Here is a 24,607-nt window from a genome sequence, read left to right on the forward strand (position 1 = left end):
CTTATGCCAGTAGCCCAGTTCCAGCAAAGTCTTCTGCACTCTTTCCTTCCCCTTAGAAAGCTCATAAGATAAACCTTGAAGTTCAATACTGTCTGGACTTAGCAGTCTCAAACTCTCATCAGAATAGTCCATAAAACTTGGCTTAGCACTCCAGAAGGTAGCTTCAGTTGCAAGTCCATGCCCATTCCTCCCAAACAAAAGTTCCAAAAGACCAACATACACATGATAAAGTTTATCTCAGCCCACTCCTCAGTACCAACTTCCCATCAAAGGTTAGACCTACTGCCAAAGACACCATATGCTGTTGGTATGGAACATGAAGAGACCTGGCTGGAATCTGGAAGAGTCAATCCCCAGAAAGTTAGCTTGTCTAGTGCCAGAAGGTGCTACATGAGTGACTGGGGGAAAATGGCCAACATCTCTCCAAGCAACTTACGGTTTAAGCTATTCATGAACAGACAACCTGATGTGATGCTCACACAAGTGCAATAGTGGCACACAGCCATGGTGGGTAACCAACTGCTTTTGAATTGGCTAACGGATCCACTCAGTGGAACAGAACCCATAGCCAGAACTAGGAAACAAGTCAGAACCATATCCAAAAATGAGTTTGCTCTCCAATATCAAGCTCCCACCAATCTTGAGCTATAAGAGGGTCTAGACCTATTAAATTCTCTCTAAAATAATAATGGTTATGCCATTTATCCAGTGCTGACTTAATTATCCATTGGAGAATCTGCTTTTCTTTTTCAGTTGGATGCAGAACTTGAAGAAAGAGTCAGCCCATCACACCTCACAAGATCCCCAGATGAAACCATAGAGTAACTGGGGAAATAACCAAGAGTGCTGCTTTCTTGGTGAACCTGGTATCAGCACAAGGGTGAAGGAGATATACAGAGAGCATGCAACTCCTACTAAATCAGATATCCAGAGACAAAGAGGCTCCCAATACCTCATCACTGAAGTAGACCTAAAACGAACCCAACACGGCTCAGGAAAATTTGTGGAAGATAGGGTGAAAAGACTGTTAGAGCCACAAGTTGGGACATTATGCACAGAGACATTGCCTCATCCCCATAACCAATGGCTACCCTCATAATGCATGCTCCACATTCCCCAGCAAGGATGATCCCTTTTGGAGGGGGGAAGGACAGGGAGGAGGCTAACGTTGGTACCAACATGGCTGTTTACACACTGAGTATGTACATAACTAAGAAAGAAAAATAATAATAAGAAGAAATAAAATAGTTAATAATTAAATTATAGCATATCCATATTAAAAAAGAAAAGAGGGGACCAACACATGATGTATCCATATGAACTATTATCATCATCATCATCATAAAAACATTGTAAAAATTAATTAATTTTCATGCAGAAGGTGTGAGAGAGAGATGAAAAGAGAATAGGCATGTCAGGGCCTCTACCCACTGCAATCAAATACCAGATGCAGTAGCTGCTTTGTGCATCTGGCCAAAGTGTGGGTACTAGAGAATCAAACCCAGGCAGGTCCTTGGGGTTTGCAGGCAGATGCCTTAACTGCTGAGACATCTCTCAGCCCCACATGTACATATCTTAAAGAAGAATGTTGGGTCCTAGTTATATGCTAGCACACAGTTCTGGAGATTTGCAAATACTATCAGCTTTCTTTTGCCACTGTTGTAAATCCACTAGAAAATGTATATATCAAGGATATATGGAGGTTACTCCATGCCAGGCTATGCATTTATAGAGTGCATTGATTTTCCTGGTAATTGTAGATATAGCAGCAAAGGTTGCATAATGGAAATTTTACATATTCATATGAAGGAGAAGTAAATATATGCTTCCTGTCTTCATTTCCTCCACCCCACAAGGACTCACACATCAGATTTACTGTTGATTAAGAGTACAGCACGTTGATCATTCAGTTCTTGCAAGCAGAGCTCCTTTAATGGCAAAAGTTTGGTGCCAGTATTTATCTGTAAGATAATTTGAAAACTGAGATGTATTCTTTACCGAAGTTGTATTTTATTTTTGCATATATATATATATATTGCCATGTTTTCATTTGTATGGGCACACATGTGTGCATGAACATGTATGCATGTGCTTATGGAGACTAGAAGTTGATGGCAGATATCTTCCTCAGTCTCTCTCCTCTTTATTTACTAAGGCAAGGCATCTCATTTAAGCCCACAACTTGCCAGTTTGGCTAGTCAAGCTATTCAGCTTGTCCCGGGAATCCCCTATCTCTGCCTTCTAAGTGCTGGGATTACAGTCAGGCTGCCTATCAGCATTAACATAGATTATGGAAAACTGAATTCCAATCCTCACACTTGTACCAGTCCAAGTGCTTTATCTAATGAGTCATCTCCCCAGCCATATGAGTCATATTTTAAACATGAGTCCTGAGAGAAGACAAATCAACTTCTCCTTTCTCATCCAAGAGAGCTTTCATGACCCTTTCAGAGTAACTGTCAAATTACCCTTAAAATGAGACAGATAAACTGTCATTCTTCTCCTGGGGACCCTACCACAGACCCACTTTAGATTAAAGGCTAAGTCCTTCTAGTGAGCTGCAAGACTCATGATCCTTTTTCCTTTCTTATTTAGTCTCCATTATTATCCCACTTTGACAGATCAGTTACACTGGTCTTTCTGCTGTAGACTTGCAAAGCATGTTTGCCCTTTATGGCTTTACATTGGCAGTTTCCTCTTCCCAGAAGGCTTTTCCAAGATTTCCGCAGCTGTTTCTAACCTTCTCCAAGTTTTTGCTCAGATATCTCCAATAAGGGCTACCTGACCACCATTTTGAAAATGTCACCCTTGAGCCCTATTACCTCCTAACTCTGTAGCGGCCCTCATTCTGCCTCTTATTTCACTTTCCCTTGTTCCCCATTCAACTATTATCATTTCTGTCATAGGAAATAATCCTTGTCCTTATCTATTATGTTTACTGTTGTCTCTCTCTTTTCCCAATGATACCATGGAAATAGAAACCCTGGTCTTTCCTGTTCAGTAATATAGTTGTCTAAGCTTGCAGTATCAGAAACTTGGTATTCCCTGAATGAGTAAATCATATTTCTCTTTTATAAAGAATACTGTTCATTAAATGCTTTAAAAACTCAGGATTGCATAGATGCCTCAATAATTAAATGCACTTTTTTTGCAAAGCCTGCCTGACCAGAATCAAATTCCTAGCTATCCATGGAACAGATAGGTATTTGATTGCAATGGCAAGAGACCCTGGCATGCTACAAACACACACACACACACACCCCAAATACATAATGTTTTAAGTTAAAAATGTTTTAGAAACTCACAGAATAAATACATGTCACAATCTTGTCTATTACAACATTTTCCTAACGAATATTCTGCCTGTGTTTTCTGCTCTTTTATTCAGTTCTCCTTTTATTGATGTTAATTGCTGGTCTTTTAAAATTATTTAACATTGAATGAAATAGGCTTCCTTGAAGGAATCTCTCAGTGGTTAAAAGTGTGTGGGGGTATTACTCGGATTTGCGTTAGCAAACTGAATGCAAAATCTTATAACCAGAAAATTTAAGAATAAAGTACTTATTTTAACATTTCTGCCTATAAAAATACAAATTTTGTTTAGTGCTTATAAAAAAAAATGCAATGACATCATGATTAAAGGTAAACTATAATAAAATACAAATAAGTGCTGCCACTTACCCGCCCGTAGTCATAGAATCCATCACTAATTATGTTGCTTGATGACAAACAGCCAGTCTGGCTGTATTTCAGGGGAAGATTGCTGTTGAGCAATTTGTTATAAGCTGCCTCACTGAATTTATTTTTTTGGGTTACTGATAGATTAATTTCTGCAAGGACATCTAGGGCCCTGTTAATAAAATAAAAGAGTTGTTTGCTTTATACAGACCATCAAATATTGAGTTCCCATTTGTATGCTGAACATCCTGGATGAAGAATTGAGATAGAATGCTTAGTGCCTCTCCCACCATTGTAGATGAAGTAAAAGGGACAGAATTGTGAAGACAAGTTAGACATTTGAGAGAACATAAATGCCACACAGTAACTTATATTCAAATAGTTTTGAAAGACATGATCATGGTATAGATTTGTCTCTCCAAGGCTCCTTTGTTAAGGCTTGGTCATTTGCCTGTGGCCCTGTTGGGAGGTGGTGAAAGCACTAAGTCCAGGTCTAGTGGAAGGACATTAGGTCACTGAAAGAAGATCCTTGAAAGGAATATTGGGAGATCTCCTCTCAGCCTTCTAGTTGCTATTTAGCAAACAGCTTCCTCTGCTTCTTCTTCTTCTTCTGCATTACTAACAGACCCCAAAACAACAGAGCTAGCAACCACAGACTGAGACATCTGAAACTGTGAACCCAGATATAAGTTTCTTCTTTGTAACTACTTATCTTCCCTGTTGCTATAACAACAGAACTTGACTAATAGACACTTAGAGAAAAAATTCAATGTTAAATTTTCAACTATTTTTAAAGTTGGAATACAAAATAATGGATATAACATTTTCATTCATATGTGTCATTATACTTTATGCTAATTTGTCCTTCCACTGCTCTCCCCCATCTTCTTCTCCCTCTGGTTTGTCAGTTTTCTTCTCCTAAATGTTTTTGTGCCAGTACCATGCAATTTTTGTTAGTATGATATATAGCCCTGCAGCATAATTTTTGATCAGGTATCATGATACTACTAACATTGAATTCTTTGCTTAGCACTATTTTGGCAATTTGTGTCTTGTGGGCTTCTTTTTTCTTCTAGTTCTGTGAAGAATGTAACTGGAATTCTGATGGAGATTGTATTGAATCTGTAGATTGGTTTTTGGTATTGTAGCCATTTTCACAAAATTGATCTAAAAACACAGGAGGTGTTTTCATTTCCTAGTGTCTTCTTCAATTTCTTTTTTCAGAGCCTTAAATTTTTCACTAAATGTATTTCACCTGTTGGGTTAGGTTTATTCTGACTACTTTCTGATTTCTTTCTCATCAAATCTGTTGTTATCATATAGAAAAGCTACTTGTTTTGTATTTTGCCACTCTGTTGAAAGTATTTATCAGTTTTAAGAGTTTTCTGCTGGGATATTTATGGTCTTTTAAGTATAGAATTATGTTGTTTTTGAATGGGGATAATTTAGCTTCTTTATATGCATTTTATTTTCTTCTTGTCTTATTTGTTCTTGCCAAGTCTTTGAGTACTGTATCGAGTAAGAGTGGTGAGAGGTGATACCTTTTCTTATTTCTGATTTTAGAAGATATGTTTTCCATTTAGTATAATTTTGGCAATATGTTTATTATACATAGCCTTTATTCTGAAGACATATGTTCCTTCTATTCCTAGTTTCCTCAAGGACTTTATCATGAATGGATACTGACTTTATAAAGACTTGCTACATCAATTGTGACAATTATATGTGATTTCTGTCCTTAATGTTTCTTGATGTACTCTATTACATTTATTCATTTGTTCATGTTGAGCCATCAGTGTAACCTTGAAATGGAACCAACTTAGTTGCAGGGTACGATCTTCTTAGTGTGTTCTTGAATTCAGTTTGAAAGAATTTCATTGAGAATTTTTTGTATCTGTGTTTATCAGGGAGATTGATTTGTAATTTTCTTTGATTATTGTGTCCTTACTGGCTTTGATTCAAGGTAAGGCTGGCTTCATAGAATGAGTTGAGTAGTGTTACTTCCCTTTTTATTTTATTAACAGTTTGGGAACATTGGTGTTATCTTTTCTTTAAAGTTTTGGCAGAATTAAACAGTGAATCTGTCTGGTTCTAGCTATTGTACCACTGCTCACTTAATGTAAAAATAGTTCTGGACCTGAACTTTAGCTAACAAAACAATACATACAAAGAGTAAAGGCTCTAAAATTAATTGAGAAACCTGTCTATTGAACTTTAAAACCTGATTTGATGCTATGCTGTTTGTAAAGAAGATTCATTTGGTGAAGAATGTAAATTAAATGCAAAAATATAAAGAAAAGGGTTAGGTGGCAGGTAAATAAAGATGATGGTCATGTGTCATCCAGTTCATTTCAGACTTGAAGCTGGGAGATGAGTAGGGCTGTGTTTGGCAATAGTACAGCAAAGTGAATTTTTTCTCAAGATGAAGAAGTTGAAAGGGAAACATTGAAAATAAATATGTAAATTCTGGAAGGGCACATTCATATGGGCTGAAAAGAGAAGTATACTCTTTCTCCAGAGGCTCTTCCGGAGCTAAAACTGAGACTATGGACAGGCATGTCTCCTAAGTGCTAGGCTAAATGGAAGCAATGATGGACACTTTATTTGATATTCTGAAGGGTGTTTCTCCATGTTCTGCTCCTCATCTAAGCTGTAAACTCAAGACATCCACTCACCCAAGTTTACATAATTCAACAGCCATCAGCTCATCATTGGCACAGACCATAATAGCCCAACTGGCATGCCTTCGGACTTCATTGTTCTTTGAGCGCAGAAGCTCTATCAGAGGCTCCAGTCCACCACAGTTTCTTAACTATAAGCAGAAGTTAATATTTTACATGTTAAAAGTATTATTGAGTCTAGCTGGAAATGATAACCCACAATGCAATCCCAGTGCTTGGAAACCAACGAAGGAGGCTCATGAGTTCAAGACCAGCTTGGACTATGAGACTCTGTCTCAGACTTCCAGGGCTGTCAATATGTCAATGGTACAGCACTGCTTAGCATTCCCAGGGCCCTGGGTTCCATCCCCAGCAGAAGGGTGGTAGGACAACTATCAGCATTAATATTTTTTTAATTACATTATTTGACAATTAAAAAATTCCAGCAATAACCAGGCATGGTGGCCCATGCATTTTTAAAAGTTCCAACAATATAGAAACCCTTCAGAATGAAGCTATTTAGACTTAATGAGTTCAGGAGGAAATCTGAAAACCCTTACAGGAGCCCAGTTTTCCATTCAAAGTACAGAAGTCCAGAGAAAGTCATCAAAGAGGTCACAAGTATTTCATCTTGGCTGGACTGAAAGGGAGCCTGTCCCTACAACATGAGGGATGCCCTGAACTTACTCACTTTAGTCCTGAGCACTGAATATTCATTTGGTCCCAACAGGAACAATAATGGTCCCATAAAGATGTCCTTACGCACTGGAGAGATGGCTTATTGGTTAAGCACTTGCCTGTGAAGCCTAAGGACCCCGGTTCGAGGCTCAACTCCCCAGGACCCATGTTAGCCAGATGCACAAGGGGGTGCACGTTTGCTTGCAGTGGCTGGAGGCCCTGGCACGCCCATTCTCTCTCTCTCTCTCTCTCTGTCTGTTGCTCTCAAAGAAATAAATAAACAACAACAACAAAAAGATGTCCTTATTCTTGCAATAGACCTTACATATGGGGTCATCTCAAATATGTTAGGAAAATAAATTTCTGACCACCTTTCTTTCTAGGTATGAAACAAGGAAATTATATAACACCATGTTTTATAACTCAAGCTTGCTAATTTTTTTATTCATTCACTCATTCTGTCATTCATTTAGCAACTTCTTATTAAATATCCAGGCAAGAGCCGGGCGTGGTGGCACACGCCTTTAATCCCAGAATTCAGGAAGCAGAGATAGGAGGATTGCCATGAGTTCGAGGCCACCCTGAGACTCCATAGTGAATTCCAGGTCAGCCTGGGCTACAGTGAGACCCTACCTCGAAAAACCAAAAAAAAAAAAAAAAAAAAAAAATCCAGGCAAAGTAACACACACTTGTAATCCAAGCACTCAGGAGGTTGAATTCCAGGCCAAAAGCTAGCCCAGACTATATAGGGAGGTTGATGAAATGAGACACTGTTAATCAGTCAATTAATATTATGTTCCAGGTTCATATTAATGACATAGACACAGGGAGGACAAATTGCAGTTCCTTTCCCTAAAGCATCAGGGAGTTAATAACCTTTCCTGCATGAACCATAAATTGTGAGAAAGGAAGAGGGAAAGGTGTTTCATGAAGGTGTAATTGGAGCTCAAGAGGCACACACAACCATGTTGAAGGACTGAAGAATGGCCTCACAGAGGAGGAGATGATAGAGTTGGCTTTGAAATACAGGAAACACAATAGGTAGATGAAAAGGAAACTAGCTTTGCATTCAGAGAAACAGAGGCTATACAAATGAGGGAACAGGGCACTTTGATAGAGCTGAAGACAGATCCATATTACTGTGCTGTTGTGTTCTAGGAAAAGCTGGTAAGTGGCTGCTTGGATGGGCAGGTATAGTTGCAAGTAGACTCTCACATCTGATAGTAAGGAGCTTCTCTCCAATACCATACCACTCCTCTCCAATCTAATGAAGACATGGCCATGACAATTTTACTTAGGATAGTGCCTGTCATATAGTACTTGCTAAATAAATATCCAGTTACTATGTTATTGTCAGAATGAATTAGTATAAGTTAGTTGAGTCAATAGAATCAGCACCAACAAGACAGAAAAAAATAGGATAGGGCTGGAGAGATTGCTTAGCTGTTAAGATGCTTGCTCCATTTGATTTCCCAGTATCCAAGTAAGCCAGGTACACAAGGTGGCATGTGTGCCTGGAGTTTGTTTGCGGTAGCTGGAGTGCTGCCATGTCCATTCTCTCTCTCTCTAATAAGTAAATAATTAAAAATTAAGACAAACAGCACAGTTGTCAGAGCAGACAGTACAGAGCCAAGCCTGGGCTTTAAACTTAAGAGATATGTTATTTTGCTCCTGAGCTGCCACTTGTGCACTGTGTGTACATTATTTCTTCAGGCGTCCTTGTCCAAAGCTCACCTCTGTGCGAGTCTCCACATCACAAGCTGTGGCAGCAACAGTGAGAGCAGCTTTGCTCTGCACCACAGTGTTGGTGGAATGCAGAGGGTTGATAATTGCATGCATGATGTCATGACTGTGGATGGCAATGCGTAGTGGCTCCTGCATAGCCATGTTTGTTAACACTGTTGCAGCATTGGCAATAGCTCCATCTCGCTTACTGGACAGGATGCTTATTAATGGATCAATAGCATCAGCTTCAGCAGCCACACTGAATACATCAAAGAAGAAGAAGTAAGATTCATCTCAGGTCAAGGAGTTATCACAGGAGCATGCAATCCAGTCCACACAAATATACATAGAAATACAATTTTAGAAACAGGTTACTTTGTTAAACCACAGTGGCATGCTAGTGATTTAAATAGTCTGGGAAATTTCCAGGCATGAATGAATTAAAATAATTCTTCCTAAATTCTACAGCTTTAAATTATAGAAAAATATATGATCACATTTCAGAATTCTGCATTAGTTACTTGTTACTGTGCCAAAATGCCTCAACTTAAGGAAGGAAGGATTTATTTTAACATACAGATTGAGTCCATTATGTTAGGGAAGACATGATGGCAGGATCACTAAGCTCACTCCATCAAGAAGCATCAAGCTATGAATGCTGGTGCTCAGCTCACTTTCACCTTTTTAGTCACTCTAGAACCCCAAATCATGGAACAATGTGACACCTAATCACAATGAGTATTCCTACTTGAATTAACCCAATGTAGAAACTCCCTTACAGACACCCCCAAATGTTTGTCTTCTAGTTGCTTCTATATCTTGTCAAATGGGCAATATCAGCCATCACAAAGTATTACAAGTATTAATTATTTTATTTAGTAATACTTGTAAGACAAGACACACTATTTAAAGAAAGTCCCCTAAAATGTTCCCAACTATTAAGGAAACAAAACCAATGTTATTTAGGTCTTTCTTCAGAATTTACACATCCCCTCCTAGAAGAGGAAAGAGACTAATAAGGTTCAGGCAGCTAAGAAAACTCACATAACCCAGGAAGCTCAGAAAGGTGCAAGATTCACAAAACTCCACCACCACCTTATAAAAGTAGCCAAAATGGGGAAAATGCTGGGAAAGGAGACTCTCTCTAAGTGGAGTTGCCTGCAAGCTGAGCATAATGAAGTGGGCTTTTGGGTTATGTAGTTGCCTTGGGGATAACCCATGCCCCTGTAAATAAGCCCTCACCCATGCTTTTGTAAACCCTTATGCATGGTCCTATAAATAAGCCCTCATGTATGCTCCTGTAACCCCTTGCCCATGCTCCTGTGAGCCCTTACCCATGCTCCTGTAAGTCAGCCCTCACATATTTCCTGTACGTAACCCCTCACTCATACTCCTTAAGCCGTCACCCATGCTCTTGTAAGTAAGCCTTCACCTATGATCCTGTTAGTAAGCCCTAACCTATGCTCCTGTATCTAAGTGCTCACCCATGGTCCTATAAATAAGCCTATAAATAATAAACTCATGTTTCTGTAAGCCCTCACCCATGCTCCTGTATGTAAGCCCTCACCCATGTTCCTATTAGTAAGCACTCACCCATGCTCCTGTGTGTAAGCACTCACCATGATCCTGTAACCCCTCACTCATGTTCCTATAAGCCCTCACTTATGCTCCTGTAAGTATGCCCTCGCTCATACTCCTGTAAATAAGCCTTCACCCATGCTCCTGTAAGTAAATCCTCACTCGTGGTCCAGTAAGTAAGCCCTCATCTGTGCTCCTGTAAGAAAGCCCTCACCCATGCTTCTTTGTCTAAGTGCTCATCCATGATCCTGTAAATAAGCCCTCACTCATGTTCCTGTAAATAAGCTCTCACAAATGGTACCATCAGTAAGCTGTCATCCATGCTTCTGTAAGTTAGCCCTCACTAATTCTCCTATATGTAACTCTCATCCATGGTCCTGTAAGTAAACCCTCAAGCATGCTACCGTAAGTAAGCCCTCTCCCTTGCTCCTGTAAGTAAGCCCTCACTTGGGCTCCTGTAAGTAATCCCACCACTGATCCATCTTTCCAGCCCCACTATATCTTAAATGTTTTTCACAGGTAGCCTAAATTTCTTTTTCTCGTGTGTGTTGTGTGTATATGCTTGTGTGTGTGCAGATGTGTGTGCCCTGTGCTAATGAGTGGGGAAGACAGTGCAAGACACTGGATGACCTCCTTCTTCTGTTTTATTTCTTTGAGTCAGAGTCTCTCCATGAATCTTGAGTTCATCATTTTCAGTGAGACTTTCGGACCAGGGAACCCTGTGGGAAGCCATGCTGGCTTCGTCAGGCTTTGCCATGTCAGCTTGTTTACTGCTTTTGTATCCTAATTGTCTGCGCATGAGCACATGATGTTATTCTAATATGGTTGCTCACCCATCCCGATTGGGTGATGCAAAATCATCTGATGAGACTTAAGCCAATCAGACGATGCTATACAATCACATGACCATAAGTATATAAGCTTGGCGCTCCGTAGGGTCGGGGTCCTTCTCTCTTTCAGTTTGGAGCTCCCAATAAAGTGTGCTTGAGAAGAATCCTGTTGTTGTCGTTCTTCCTGCTGGCGGGAGGGGCACAACAGAACCCTAGAGATCATCCTGTCCCATCTCTCTCAGTACTGGAGTTACAAGCATATGTGGCCATGCCCAGCTTTTTACGTGGACACTGGAGACTGAGTTTAGGTCATTATTTGCACAGAAAGTGCCCTTACTCACTAATCTCTCTCTCTCCAGTCCAGCTGAAATCTTTTTAGAATACAATGTGTTTCTATGGTCCTTTTTTTTGATAATTTTAAAAGCTCATAAAATAGTAAAACTGAAAGGGCTTTAATTGAGGGAGAGAAAACTTAATTAATGGAGAGATAGCTTAGCAGTTAAGGTACTTACTTGCAAAGTTTGATGGCCTGGGTTTGATGTCCCAGTACCCATGTAAAGCCAGATGCACAAAGTGGTGGATACATCTGGAGTTCATATGCAGCAGCAAGAGACCCTGGCATGCCCATTCTCTCTCTCTCTCTCTCCTTGCAAATAAATTAATAAAAATATTTTAAAATAAATAATTAAGTTCTTTACTATTGGGACTGCTATGTAATCAATAAGATATACAGAGTAACTGGCTTTCAAGGCTTCATGTAAGCCAGACCTGGTGGTTCAGGCCTGTAATCCCAGTTACTCAAGAGGCTAAGACAGGGAAATTCCTGCCTGAGCTATAGAATGAGTTCAAGATCAGTTGTAGCAACTTAGTAAGGGCCTCTCTCAAAAGAAAAAAGTTTCAAAAGGGAAGGAGGAAAACTAAGAATTGGGATATAATATGTGTGAGGCACTAGGTTCAGCAAATCCCCAGAAGTACAAAATAATAATGATGATCCACTTAAATTATCATAATAGAGGTCATCAAAACAATGTGAAATAACTGAGACTCCAATAACATGAAGACCTGAAATTCTCAAATTTACATTTGACTTTTTTTTCACTTAAAATTGTATAATAACTAAAACAGAAGAAAAAAGTAAAGCTATGTGATTGAGCCTACCACTCTAGATCCCAATACGTTTAATTTGATATTGTCACTGAATTTGCTTATTGTCAAGGAGGACTCATGAGCTTAAGAACAGAAGTTATGAAAATTGTCCATCACAAAGCAGATGACTAGTGGAACCTGGGAGACTTGGGTTTTGTAGGTGTGGTGAAGACTGGCCTGGAAAGAATGTGAGCAGAGATTGGACAGGCACATCGGGGAAGGAGGCATTCCCTGCAGGACCACTGCAACCCTGGCATATCCACTGACTCCAAGGTACAAGTGAAGCCCAATTCATTTCTTCTTCACGTCCTTTGGGCACAGTTAACTCTTCTTAGGCCATCTATCTTTCCATAGGAAGATGCCCTTTAAAATGAAACTTTGGCATTATGAGGTGTAACCATTATTTACTTGTATATGTTGTATATGTTGGATGACCTGTATAATCTGAGTATAGTAACTGAGAGCTAGCATTGACATTCCTTTCCTTGAGGATAAGATACTTAAGATAATTTCATTTTTGATTTTCATTCCTATTAACTAACCAGATAAACATTTTATTTCATGAAAAAGAAAAAATATTACACTGGATTTTAACTGAAATGCTGAGAAGCAGTAAACAAAGACAACATTCAAGTTTCATATATATTTGTTTATGTGACTTTACATATTTTAGCTTATCTAATTTACAATTCATAAACATTAAAATAACTGTCAGTGGGATATTTTTGTCAGGTGTGAGGGTTAGGAACTGAACCCAGAGTTTACTTTACCACTAGGCTATAGCCCAGCTCCTAAAAATGTGAATTATATATGTTGTATAATAGATATATATCTAAATATTTTCAACATGATTTTTCCTCTCAGTTCTTCTTTGAGCAATTAATGCAAAAAGTCAAATACCTTTAGTCAAACCCTATATTTGTAATCATCACAAACATGCCTTGTTATTGCTTGGTCAAGTAATGGGGATATTTCCTCTGAAACTTTCAGTTTTAAAAACATCCTAGAGAGCTAAGAAAGACCATATAATGGAGGAGACATTTTGATGGCATCTATGAAGGAAGTCAGAAGTACTTTAAATAAATGCCAGTAAAGTCTCAGAGACTTTCTCATTTATGTGTATCAGGAAGTGTTTGAAAAATTAAAGGAGTACATAGAATCACATATCATCTTTTAGTTCATATTGAAAACTAAAAAAATAGGAAATACTGGGCCAAGACACAGGAATCTTCATCAGGTGCACTGAGCTCTGCACCTTATTTTCAGCATGTTTTGCTTGGTCCATTTATTGCTACCTTCTACATTTTCTTTTGCTTTTTAATAATGGAAAGTACATAAAACCTTACCTGTTCAAAAAGCCAAATATTCTAGTTCACAGTGAACATAGTTTTTACTGCAATGAGCATAAAAGCTAGCACAGAGAGAAATCAAATATACATCTACACATTCGAATCTGTCCTTGGCTTGCTATGTGTGTCACTCTTGATATCTAACCAAACTACTGAAATAAGTTCATGATGAAAAATCAATTCCTACCTTAAAACAAAACTGATTTCTGGGGCAGAGAAAAGACTAGGTGGTTAAGGTGCTTTCATGTTTTCAAGACACTCTGTTTTATTTCCCTCTGCCTCTAATATGGTCTTCCACAAGCTGAAGTCTGTCATATTCTAAAAGGACATTTTAGTTTCCTAAGTGGTATAACAGAATCCAAATTACTAAGATAGAAGTGAAACTGCTTTATTATGAAACCCAGTATTTTAGGACCATATGTCATTACAGTCATTTGAACATATTTTGTTATATTTATAATCATTAGTCTTCATCCAGATGGTGTTTAATCACATGAGATTTTAAAATATAAATTAAAAATAAAATAAATGTAAAATTCCTAGAATTGAATGATAATAAAAACAGAACTTACCAATACTTATTGGGCACAATGAAGGCAGTCTTTAGGGGAAACCCCATAGCCTTAATGCTTCCATAACAAAGACAGAGAAATCACAAATTAATAACCTAACTGTTCACCTAAAGGAATTGGTAAAACAAGAAGAATCCAACCCAAAGAGCACCAGATGGAAAGAAATAATTGGCATCAGAGAATAAATTAATGAATTGAAAACTAAGAAAACAATTTTAAAAATCAATGAAACAAAGAGTTGGTTCTTCGAAAATTAAAGAAGATTGATAAACCCCTGGCCCATTTGATCAAGTAAAAAGAGAGAGAGAGAGAGAGAGAGAGAGAGAGAGAGATCTAAAATTAACAAAATCAGAAATGAAAAGGGAGAGGTCACAACAGACATCAATGAAACTGGAAAAATCAGGAAGGCACAATCCCAAAACCTCTACTCCACAAAATTGAATAATCTGAAAGAAATGGATGAATTCCTAGACATATACCACCACCTACCATAACTAAACTCAGAGCAGATTAATGTCCTCAACAAACCTATCACATCCATGGAGATTGAAAAGGTAATCAAAAACCTCCCCCAAAAGAAAAGTCCAGGACTGGATGGCTTCTCAGCTGATTCTATCAAACCTTCATTGAAGAACTGAAACCAATTTTTCACAAACCATTTTGCATACTTAGAGAGCAGGAAATCTTCCCCAACTCCTTTTATGAAGCTAGTATCACTCTAATACTTAAACCAGACAGAGATAGAACAATAAAATAAAACTATAGGCCTATATCCCCAGTGGATTTAGATGCACAAAGATCCTGAACAAAATCCTTGCAAATCGAATTCAACAACATATCAACAGCATTATCCACCTTGATCAAGTAGGCTAAATCCCAGGGATGCAGGAATGATGCAACACATGGAAACCAATCAACATAATATACCACATAAACTTAGACATAAGAACCACATGATTATTTCAATTGATTCAGAGAAGGCCTTTGATAAAATACAACAACACTTCATGATCAAAATGCTAGAAAGAATAGGCATGGAGGGTTTATATTCTCTGATAAACACAATAAAGGTTATATATAATGGACCCAAAGCCCAAATAATACTTAGTGGGGAAAGAGTCAAGGAGTTCCCACAGAGATTGGGAACAGGACAGGGGCACCCACTCTCACCACTGTTCTTCAACATAGTACTAGAAATTCTAGCCCAAGCAATAAGACAGGAAAAAGAAATGAAAGGGGTACAAATTGAAAAGGAAGAAGTCAAGTTAGCCCTATTTGCAGGTGACATGATCCTATACAAATGTGACCTGAAAGTCTCCATCTCAAAACTTCCAAAGGTGATCAATTCCTTCAGTAAAGTGGCTGGATACAAAAATAAATGCACAAAATCACTAGCCTTTCTATCTGCAAAGGACAAATACAGAGAGAAAGAAATAAGCAAGGCTATCCCACTTTCAGTAGCAATAAAAAATTAAATACTTTGAAATAACATTAACCAAGGATGTGAAAACCTATGAAATTAAAACATTTTTAAAAAACTCAAGAAAGAAATCAAGGATGACTTGAGTAGATGGAAAGATCCTCCTGCCTCCATGCTCCTGAATAGGTACAATTAATTTTATGAAAATGGAAATTATACCAAAGTAATACACAGATTTAATGTAATACCAATAAAAACACCTGCAGCATTCTTCACAGAAATTGAAAAAAAAATGATCTCAAAATTCATATAGAATGGCAGCAGGCCTCAGATATCCAAATATATCTTCAGCAAAAGAAACACATCTGGAAGTATCATCATACTCAATCTAAAGCTAAATTACAAAGGCATAGTAATAAAAACAGCATGGGACTAGAATAAACATAGACCAATGGAACAGAATTGAAGACTCATACCGTAGGCCAAGTAATGAAAAAAATAAGACACCTTTCCATTGATTAGGATAAAGTCCCACATTTCTCGCAGAGCTTCCAAACTCCTGCCCAAGGGAGCTTGTCTCCCTCCTCTGCTCCATGGGCACTCTCCACCTCTCCTTGTTGTTCTTTCTCATCTCAAGGTGAGATAGTTTTGCCTCTGCTTTTTCCTGCTACATGCTTGTTAGAGGCAATAAGGGTCTTACTTGTATCTCCAGTTAAATTGCTTTTAATCCACTCAAGGTGAGTTAAGAAAACTTCTGCAGGAGTCAAGAAGGAAAAAATGGGGGAAAGTGCTTAAGCTTAAATTTACAAGAAGAGACAGCATCCATCAAAATTTGGATCAAGACTGAGTAGGCTGCCCAGTGTCTAGATGAGTCCTTCACTGGGCCGATTCAGTCCTACAGTCCTACCCTGGTCCATAATCTCAGATTGAGGATCAGGATGATTTGGCACTGACCTCACTCTGCAGCATGTCCATGTGTGCAAAGATGAGTAGGGACACCTGAGCTGATCACACTCCCCAGCCCTGGACACTGGATAGGCTATACAAGGTTGAAATGAGTACAGCCCACCCCCTTGCTTCCCACTGCACACTTAGTCCTGTGGGTACAACCATGGCCTAGATTGGAGAACAGGTTCATTTATTACTAACTCCACTCCCTAGTCCACATGTTTCTACTGCCCTAAGTAGGGACACCTGAGCTGGTCACACCTAGACCTGGGTAGGAACAAGGAGGAACCTCTCAGCTTCTAGAGTGCCCAGCCCAGACCTGGAGATGGACCACAAATCCACAGCCCAGCCCAGGCTTGCATAGAAAATACCAACTCATATGTGCCTGGATCAAGGCTGGCTAGGACAATCAATTCAGACTCCAAAAGAGCCACACAGTCCTTCTGTACTCTTGCTCCTCTCACTCAGGCCCCTCTACTCCTGCTCCTTTCAGTCAGTAGTTTCTTTTCTCTACATTCTATTCCATCCATCTAATCAGATTGAATATGTTCTCTATGCTTCTGGCCTGGATTTCTTTCTTGGTATACCCATGATTCAGACGTTTGGTCATTTTAGGGTATCCCATCATTGCCTCATATTCTGTTAACTTGATTTTTTTAAACTTAGTAAAGTTTTTGCTCTCCAATAAATTTCTTCTGTCTTATCTTCCAGATCAGAGGTTCTGTCTTCCACGTGAGTAACTCTGTTACTGAGGGATTCTAGAGAGGATTTTATAAGCTCGATTTCATTTTTGTTTTCTGATGTGTTATTTTGCATCATGTCCATCTCTTTTTTGAGATACAATTTCAGTTCAAGTTCTGATTTTCTTGAAGCTTCCTAGAATTCATTCTTGCATTTGATCAAGTCTTCATTAAGTTTAGTCATCTGTTCTTGAGGACTGCCATTTCTTGACTCATCTTCAATTCACTTATATCTCACTTTTTTCCTCTGGGATTTTTAAAAATTTAATTTTATTACTTATGCACATACTCATTTATATCTCTTTTGAGGGTTATAATACTTTCTTCAATCAAGGTAAGCCAACTCTCAAAAACTGAACACTCTAAGAGATGATTCTGTTCAATTTCATTGATATGATTTTTGGTTTTTTGATGGTTTGCTTCCAGTTCAGCAATTCTTTTAATCAGGCTTTCACTGGTTGTAATTACATTTTGGGATTGAATTTCTGTTAATTTTTCTATGATTTTATTGAAGGCTTCAGCTGTGTAAGTAGGCATTCTTGGTGGAGATCTTTATTTTCTGACTTTCCTTGGCTTTTTTGCATTGTGATCTACCCATCTTTGGCAAACTCTATTCTATTGAGGAGGAAGCAAGTTTTTGTTTGTGTAGGATCTTCAGAGAGTGTTCTGTTTTAAATGTGAACCATATTGTTGTACTGGTGCAAGATGAGGTTGTAACCACAGATGCACAGATTGTGGAGATTGCAGGTACATCAAAGGTACTGGGGAGCTGGGAGCTCTGGCCTACTCACTCCACTTGTACATACTCTTCAGCACATGGGAATCAGGGGTTGGGGAACCAGGAGCCATAAAGCTAAAGATTCATGGGCAAGAGGCCAGCTCCTATAGTGGTCCATGCCCCCTCTGACTTAGAGGAATAGAGATGTGAGTAACCCAGGGTAAGTCAGGATACCAGAGCAAAATGCCTGCTTCCACAGCCACCCCCACCCCCAGGGAACCACACATCCTTAAGGCAGCAGCAGGGGTAATGGAACCAGGGGCCTGGGGGTTGGGGCACCAACCACAAGCTCTGTCCTACTCTTAGAGCTGCGTGCACCCTCCGGTGCAGTGTAATCAGGAATTGGGGACCCAGGGGCACTTCCATCAGGAAGGCCAAGCAAGGAACCTGCTTCTGCAGCAAGCTCACAGAGGTCAAGCAGCCTCAAGCCAGTTGTAGGGGGACCTATGGGGACCAGTTAGCTGGGAGGAGCTAGGGAACAGGGAGCCTTTGCCTACTCACTCCTTGCCATGAACTCTCTGGCACAGGGTTCTTTTTGGAATGTTTCAAACTAAAGAGAAGAATAAACATATCCAAGAGGCTACAGGAGGGAAAAACAATAATAATAGCTAGAAAAGACATAAAATCAAATGAAGATAAGAAAAAACATCAAACTCCTCAAAGCCTTCAACTTGATAGGGATTTACTCACACCTCTCAATTATATCTCTAAACATCAACGGACCCAACTCCCCAATCAAAACACACAAGTTTAAAGGTTGGATTAGAAAACTTAAGCCATCCATTTGCCATCTTCAAGAAACCCACCTTACTATTAAAGACAGACACCAATATAAGAAGAATGGATGGGAAAAAAAAACATTCCAAACAAATGGAAATAGGAAACAAGCAGGTGTTGTTATACTAATATCTGATAAAATAGACTAAAAACAAAAAGTAATGCATGATGGGATTGGAAAGATGACTCAGTGGCTAAAGGCTTTTTCATGCAAAGCCTGACCACTTCGGTTCAACTCCCCAGTACCCACATAAAGGCAGATGCACAAAGTAGTGGATGTGTCTGGAGTGTGTTTGCAGTGGCTCTAGGCCCTGGTTCACCTGTTCTTATATTTATTCTCTCTCTTTCTCTCCTTAAAAGTAAATAAATAAACATATTTTTAAAAAGGATGAAGAAGGCTACTTCAGAGCTGGAAAGATAGCTTAGTGGTTTAGGCACTGGCCAGCAAAGCCAACAGACTCAGATTTGATTCCCCAATAACCATGTAAAGCCAGATACACAATGTGGTACATGCATCTGGAGTTTGTTTGCTGTGGCTAGAGGCCCTGGCACACCCATTTTTTTCTCTCTTCCTCTTTCTTTTTCTGTATCTCTCAAATAAATACAGAAATCAGTAAAGTAAATAAAAAGAAGACAACTTTATACACAGCAAGGGAATAATTCAGCAAGAGGATATGATAACCATATACAAATATGCACCAAACACAACAAAGCACAATCTATTAGATATTGAATCAGAAACTAATCACAACAATAATAATGGGTGACTTTAATACCCTACTATCATCAATAAATAGATAACCTAAATATAAGTGATCGAGTTAAACCAAACCATAAATCAAATGGACTTAACAGACATCTATAAAATGTACTATCCAAACTCTACAGAAATTCTAAAATAGATAATATATTAGGTCACAGAATAAATCTTCACAAATTCAGGAGAATTGACACGACTTCCTGTATTATATCTGAACACAAAGGCAATAAAGTTATAAATCAATAACAAGAAAAAATAACAGAAACATACAAACTCTTGGAGATTGAGCAACACACTATTGAACAATGAGTGGGTCATTGAAGAAATAAAAATATTCCTAGAACTGAAAGACAATGAAAACACAACATACCAAGGCTTTGGAAAAAAATAACAATCAAACTCAAAAATACCAGATGTGAAAAAATAGTCAGGACCAGGGCAGAAATCAATGAATTAGAAATAAAGGAAACTATTTAAAATTTGGTGAAACAAAAAGCTGATTCTTTTGAAAAAAATAAATTAGGTTTATAAATCTCTGGCTAAATTGATTCAAAGAAATAGAAGACTCTAATCAACATTAGAGATGAGATATTATAAGAGATACCAAGAAATTGTAAGAATCATTAGCACAGGTTTCAAAAACCTATATTGCACAAAATTGGAAAAACTAGAAGAGGTAGGTGAAATTCTTGATGTATATGATCTACCTAAGCTAACTCCAGAAGATATAAATTACCCGAATAGAAGCCAGTGCATGAAGTGGTGCACGCCTTTAATACCAGCACTTGGGAGGCGGAGGTAGAAGGATGACCATGAGTTCAAGGTCTCCCTGAGATTACAGAGTAAATTCCAAGTCAGCCTGGGCTAGAGTGAGATCATACCTCAAAAAAACAAAGTAAAAAGAAATAAACAATAGAGATATAACATCTAAGGTGATTGAAGGAGTAAATTTAAAACCTCCCAACCAAAAAAGGTCCTGGCCAAGATATATTCCCGGTCAAATTCGACAAAACCTTTACCGAAGAGCCAAAACCATGACTTCTCAAATTATTTCAAAAGATTGAAAAGGAGGGAATGCTCCCTGACTCCTTCAATGAAGCCAACATCACACTCATAACAAAACAAGACAGAGACAAAACAAGAAATAAAAATTATGGACTGGGGGATGGAGAGATGGGTCAGTAATTAAAAGAACTTGCTTGTAAAGCCTGGAAGCCTGAGTTTGATTCCCCAGAGCCCACATAAAGCAAGATACACAAAGCAGGGCATGTGTCTAGAATTCATTTACAGTGACATTAGGACCTGGTGTACATATTCTCATTCTCTCTCTCCCCTGCACACAAAATGATGAAAATTTTAAAATTTACTTATTTATTTGAGATAGAGTGAGAAAAAGAGGGAGAGAGGGGGAGGGGAGTGAGACAATGGGTGAGCCAAGGCTTCCTGCCACTGCAAACAAACTCCAGAAGCATGCACCACCTTGTGCATCAATCTTACGTGGGTCCCGGGGAATCAAACCTGGGTCCTTTGGCTTTGCAGGCAAGTGTCTTAACCACTAAGCAATCAATCTAGCCCAATAAATGAAATTATTTTTAAAACATAAAATTATAGACCAATACCCCTGATGAATATAAACACAGAAAAACTCAGTAAAAATTTTCAAACTGAATCCAAGAACACATCAAAAGTATCATCTACCCTTGTCAAGTCGGTTTCATCCCAGAGAGGCAGGAATGGTTCAACACATAGAAACTAAAATGGATAAACACAATACAGCACACAAATAGACTTACAGATAGAAATCACATGATCATTTCAATAGATACAGAAAAGGCCTTTGACAAAATACAGCATCCCTTCATGATTAAAAACAGAAAACTGAAGAGGGGCATGGTGATGCATGCCTTTAATTGCATTCGGGAGGCAGAGGTAGAAGGGTCATTGTGAATTTGAGGGTAGCCTGAGACTACAGAGTGAGGTCAGACTGGGCTAGAGTAGGACCCTACCCAAAAAAAGACACAAAAACATGCTGAAGAGACTAGGGATGGAGGGATCATATCTCAACATAATAAGGGCTGCATAAAACAGCCATAAAGCCCATATTATACTAAATGGGGAAAAATTTGAATCATTCCCATTAAAATTTGGAACAAGACAGGGTGGCAAATCTCCCTATTACTCTTTAACATAGTACTTATTTTAGTACTTATGAAGTCTTAGTTTGAGCAATAAGACAAGACAAAGAAATAAAAGGAATACAAATTAGAAAAGAAGAGGTTGAACTAGTATTGATGGCAGATGGTATGATTCTATACACAAGTGACTCAAAAGACTCCACTAAAAAACTCCTAGAGGTAATAAACTCTTTCAGCAAAATGCCAGGATATAAAATCAATACTCCAAAATAAGTGGCCTTTATATACACCAATAACGAACATATGTGGAAAGAAATCAGGGAAATGGTCCCATTTACAGTAGACCACAAAAATATTAAATATCTTGGAATATGACTAACCAAATAGGTGAAAGACCTCTACAGTGAAAATATTAAGATGTTGAAGAAAAAAACTGAAGAAGACATTTAGATCAAACAATTTCTCATGATCATAGATAAAAGAATATTGGGAAAATGGTTACCTTACCCAAAACAATATGGAGATTCAATGTGATTCCAATCAAAACTCTAGCACCATTCTTCACAGAAATATAAAAAATAGTCTCAAAATTCTTACAGAATTACAAAAGGCCTTAGGATAGCCAAAAATGTCCTTAACAAAAAGAATGCCACAGTTGGTATCACCACACCTGATTTCAAGTTATACTAACAAAATCAGCATGGTACTGACACAAAACCAGACACATAGATCAATACATTAGAACAGCAGATAGAGTAATACATTCAAATAACCCTAGCCACCTGATCTGTGACACAGAGGTCGAAACTGAATCCTAGAGAAAAGACAGCATTTTCAACAAATGGAGCTTGAGAAATTGAATAACTACATGTGGAAAAATATAGACCTCTTTCCCTCACCCTAAACAAGTCAACTCTAAATAGATCAAGTACCTCAGTATAAGACCCAAAACCCTAAAAAGACTAGAAGATAAAGTAGGGAGACTTCTCCAAAGATACAAGATATATAAGTTATATAAGACTCCAGAAGCTTGGGAGAATTAGACAAACACTTGACCATTGGGATCTCCTGAAACTAACAAGCTATTGTACAGACAAGTAAACCATCAACAGAACCAACACACAACCCACAGAATGGGAAAAAATCTTCACCAGCTATATACCTGACAAAGGCTTAATATCTAGAATACATAAAGGACTCAAAAAACTAAGCAATACAAAAGTTATTCAACCCAGAATAGAGAGATAGTTCAGCAGTTAAGGTGCTTGTCTGCAAAGCCTAACAACACAGGTTCAATTCCCCAGTACCCATGTACACCCAGATGCACAACATAGCACATCCATCTGGAGTCTGTTTGCAGTGGCTAGAGCCCCCGGCACACCCATATTTCTTTCTTTCTCTCCCTCTCTCTCTCCCTCTCTCCCCTTCTGTTTTTCACTCTGTATCTCTCTCTGTCTGTGTCTCTCTGCTTCCAAAGAAATAAATCAAATATAAAATTCAAAAAGAGAACAAAGCCAGGCATGGTGGCATACTCCTTTAATCCTAGTACTCAGGAGGCAGAGGTAAGATGATCACCAGGAGTTTAAGGCCACTCTGAGACTACATAGTAAATTTCAGGTCAGCCTGGACTAGAGTGAAACCCTACTTCAAAAAACAAAGCAAGGGAAAAAAAAAAAAAAAACAATTTTAGGGCTGGAGTGCTGGCTTAGTTGTTAAGGCATTTGCCTACAAAGCCAGGATTGATTCTGCAGAACCCACATAAACCAGATGCACAAGGTGGCACATGCATCTGGAGTTCATTTGCAATAGCTAGAGGCCCTGGTGTGCTCATTTTCTCTCTCTCTCTTGCTTTCTCTCTCTCCCTCCCTCCCTCTCTCTCTCATAAATGCATTAAAATAAAAAAAAATGATTCAACCCCATCAAAAAATGGAACAAAGAACTGAATATCATTCTCAAAGAAATACAAAAAAATAAACTTCTAAAAAGATGTTCAACATCCTTAGTTATCAAGAGAATGAAAATTCAAATGACTTTGAGATTCTATCTCACTCCTTTCAGAAAGTCTATCCTCAAAAATCAAATGACCACAAATGCTGGGAAGGGTGTGGAGAAAGGAACCCTCATTAACTGTTTATGGCAGTGAAAACTTATACAACCACTTTGGAAATCAGTATTCAGTTTCTTCAAAAATCTAAAAATACAGCTTCAATTCCACCAATCTATACGACTCCAGGGGATATATACTAAACACTCTCTTCTTTGTTGTTGCTCTGTTCACAGTGTCTAGGAAATAGAATCACCCCAGATGCCCATCAACTGATGAATGCATAATGAAGTTGTGGTACATATGCACAATGGAAATTGTGAAATTTTCAGGAAAACTGATGAACTAAGAAGTGGGAGAATCCAGGCTCAACAAGACAAGCACCACATGTTCTCTCTGATATTGTCACCCTAACTGTTTCACCTCCACAGTGAGCTGTCAGTGAGGCCCAAAAGAATGCAAGCCATTGTCATAGAACTTAATTACCATTCAGAAGTAAATGGTATAACTCTATTGCTAAAGATGTCACAGGCTATGGTTACAAGACATCAAGAGATCATGCTGGAACTGAGTTGGAAGCTCTTATAGTGCTAGAAAGTGCTAGTGTAGGCTGCTGCAGGATAAAAGTTACCAAGAGCATGAATCCTATTGTGGGTCCTGCAAGCTACAAAATCAACCATCCAGGCAAGATGTACACACTTGTGCAACAGTGGAACATAGATTATAAGTAATCAACTGCTTCCTGATTAGATCTGAGGCCTGCCCATGGCTTGGAGGGTCATAGACTCT

The 24,607-nt window shown here is 38.5% G+C and overlaps 1 protein-coding gene across 3 annotated transcripts in view; it reads right to left on the reverse strand.

Moving 5' to 3' along the window:
• Positions 1-24,607, reverse strand: part of Armc3 (armadillo repeat containing 3) — a 158,224-nt gene that overhangs the window by 24,650 nt on the left and 108,967 nt on the right. For all 3 annotated transcript variants that reach the window (XM_012951147.2, XM_045135161.1, XM_045135160.1), the window contains 4 exons: positions 8,751-9,000; positions 6,354-6,490; positions 3,682-3,850; positions 1,864-1,961 (listed from right to left, as the gene is read on the reverse strand). In XM_012951147.2, coding sequence (XP_012806601.2) covers positions 1,864-1,961; positions 3,682-3,850; positions 6,354-6,490; positions 8,751-9,000 — 654 coding nt within the window. The remainder of the gene's footprint in view (positions 1-1,863; positions 1,962-3,681; positions 3,851-6,353; positions 6,491-8,750; positions 9,001-24,607) is intronic.

Source organism: Jaculus jaculus, chromosome 15, assembly GCF_020740685.1.
Source record: "Jaculus jaculus isolate mJacJac1 chromosome 15, mJacJac1.mat.Y.cur, whole genome shotgun sequence".
Lineage (NCBI taxonomy): Eukaryota > Metazoa > Chordata > Mammalia > Rodentia > Dipodidae > Jaculus > Jaculus jaculus.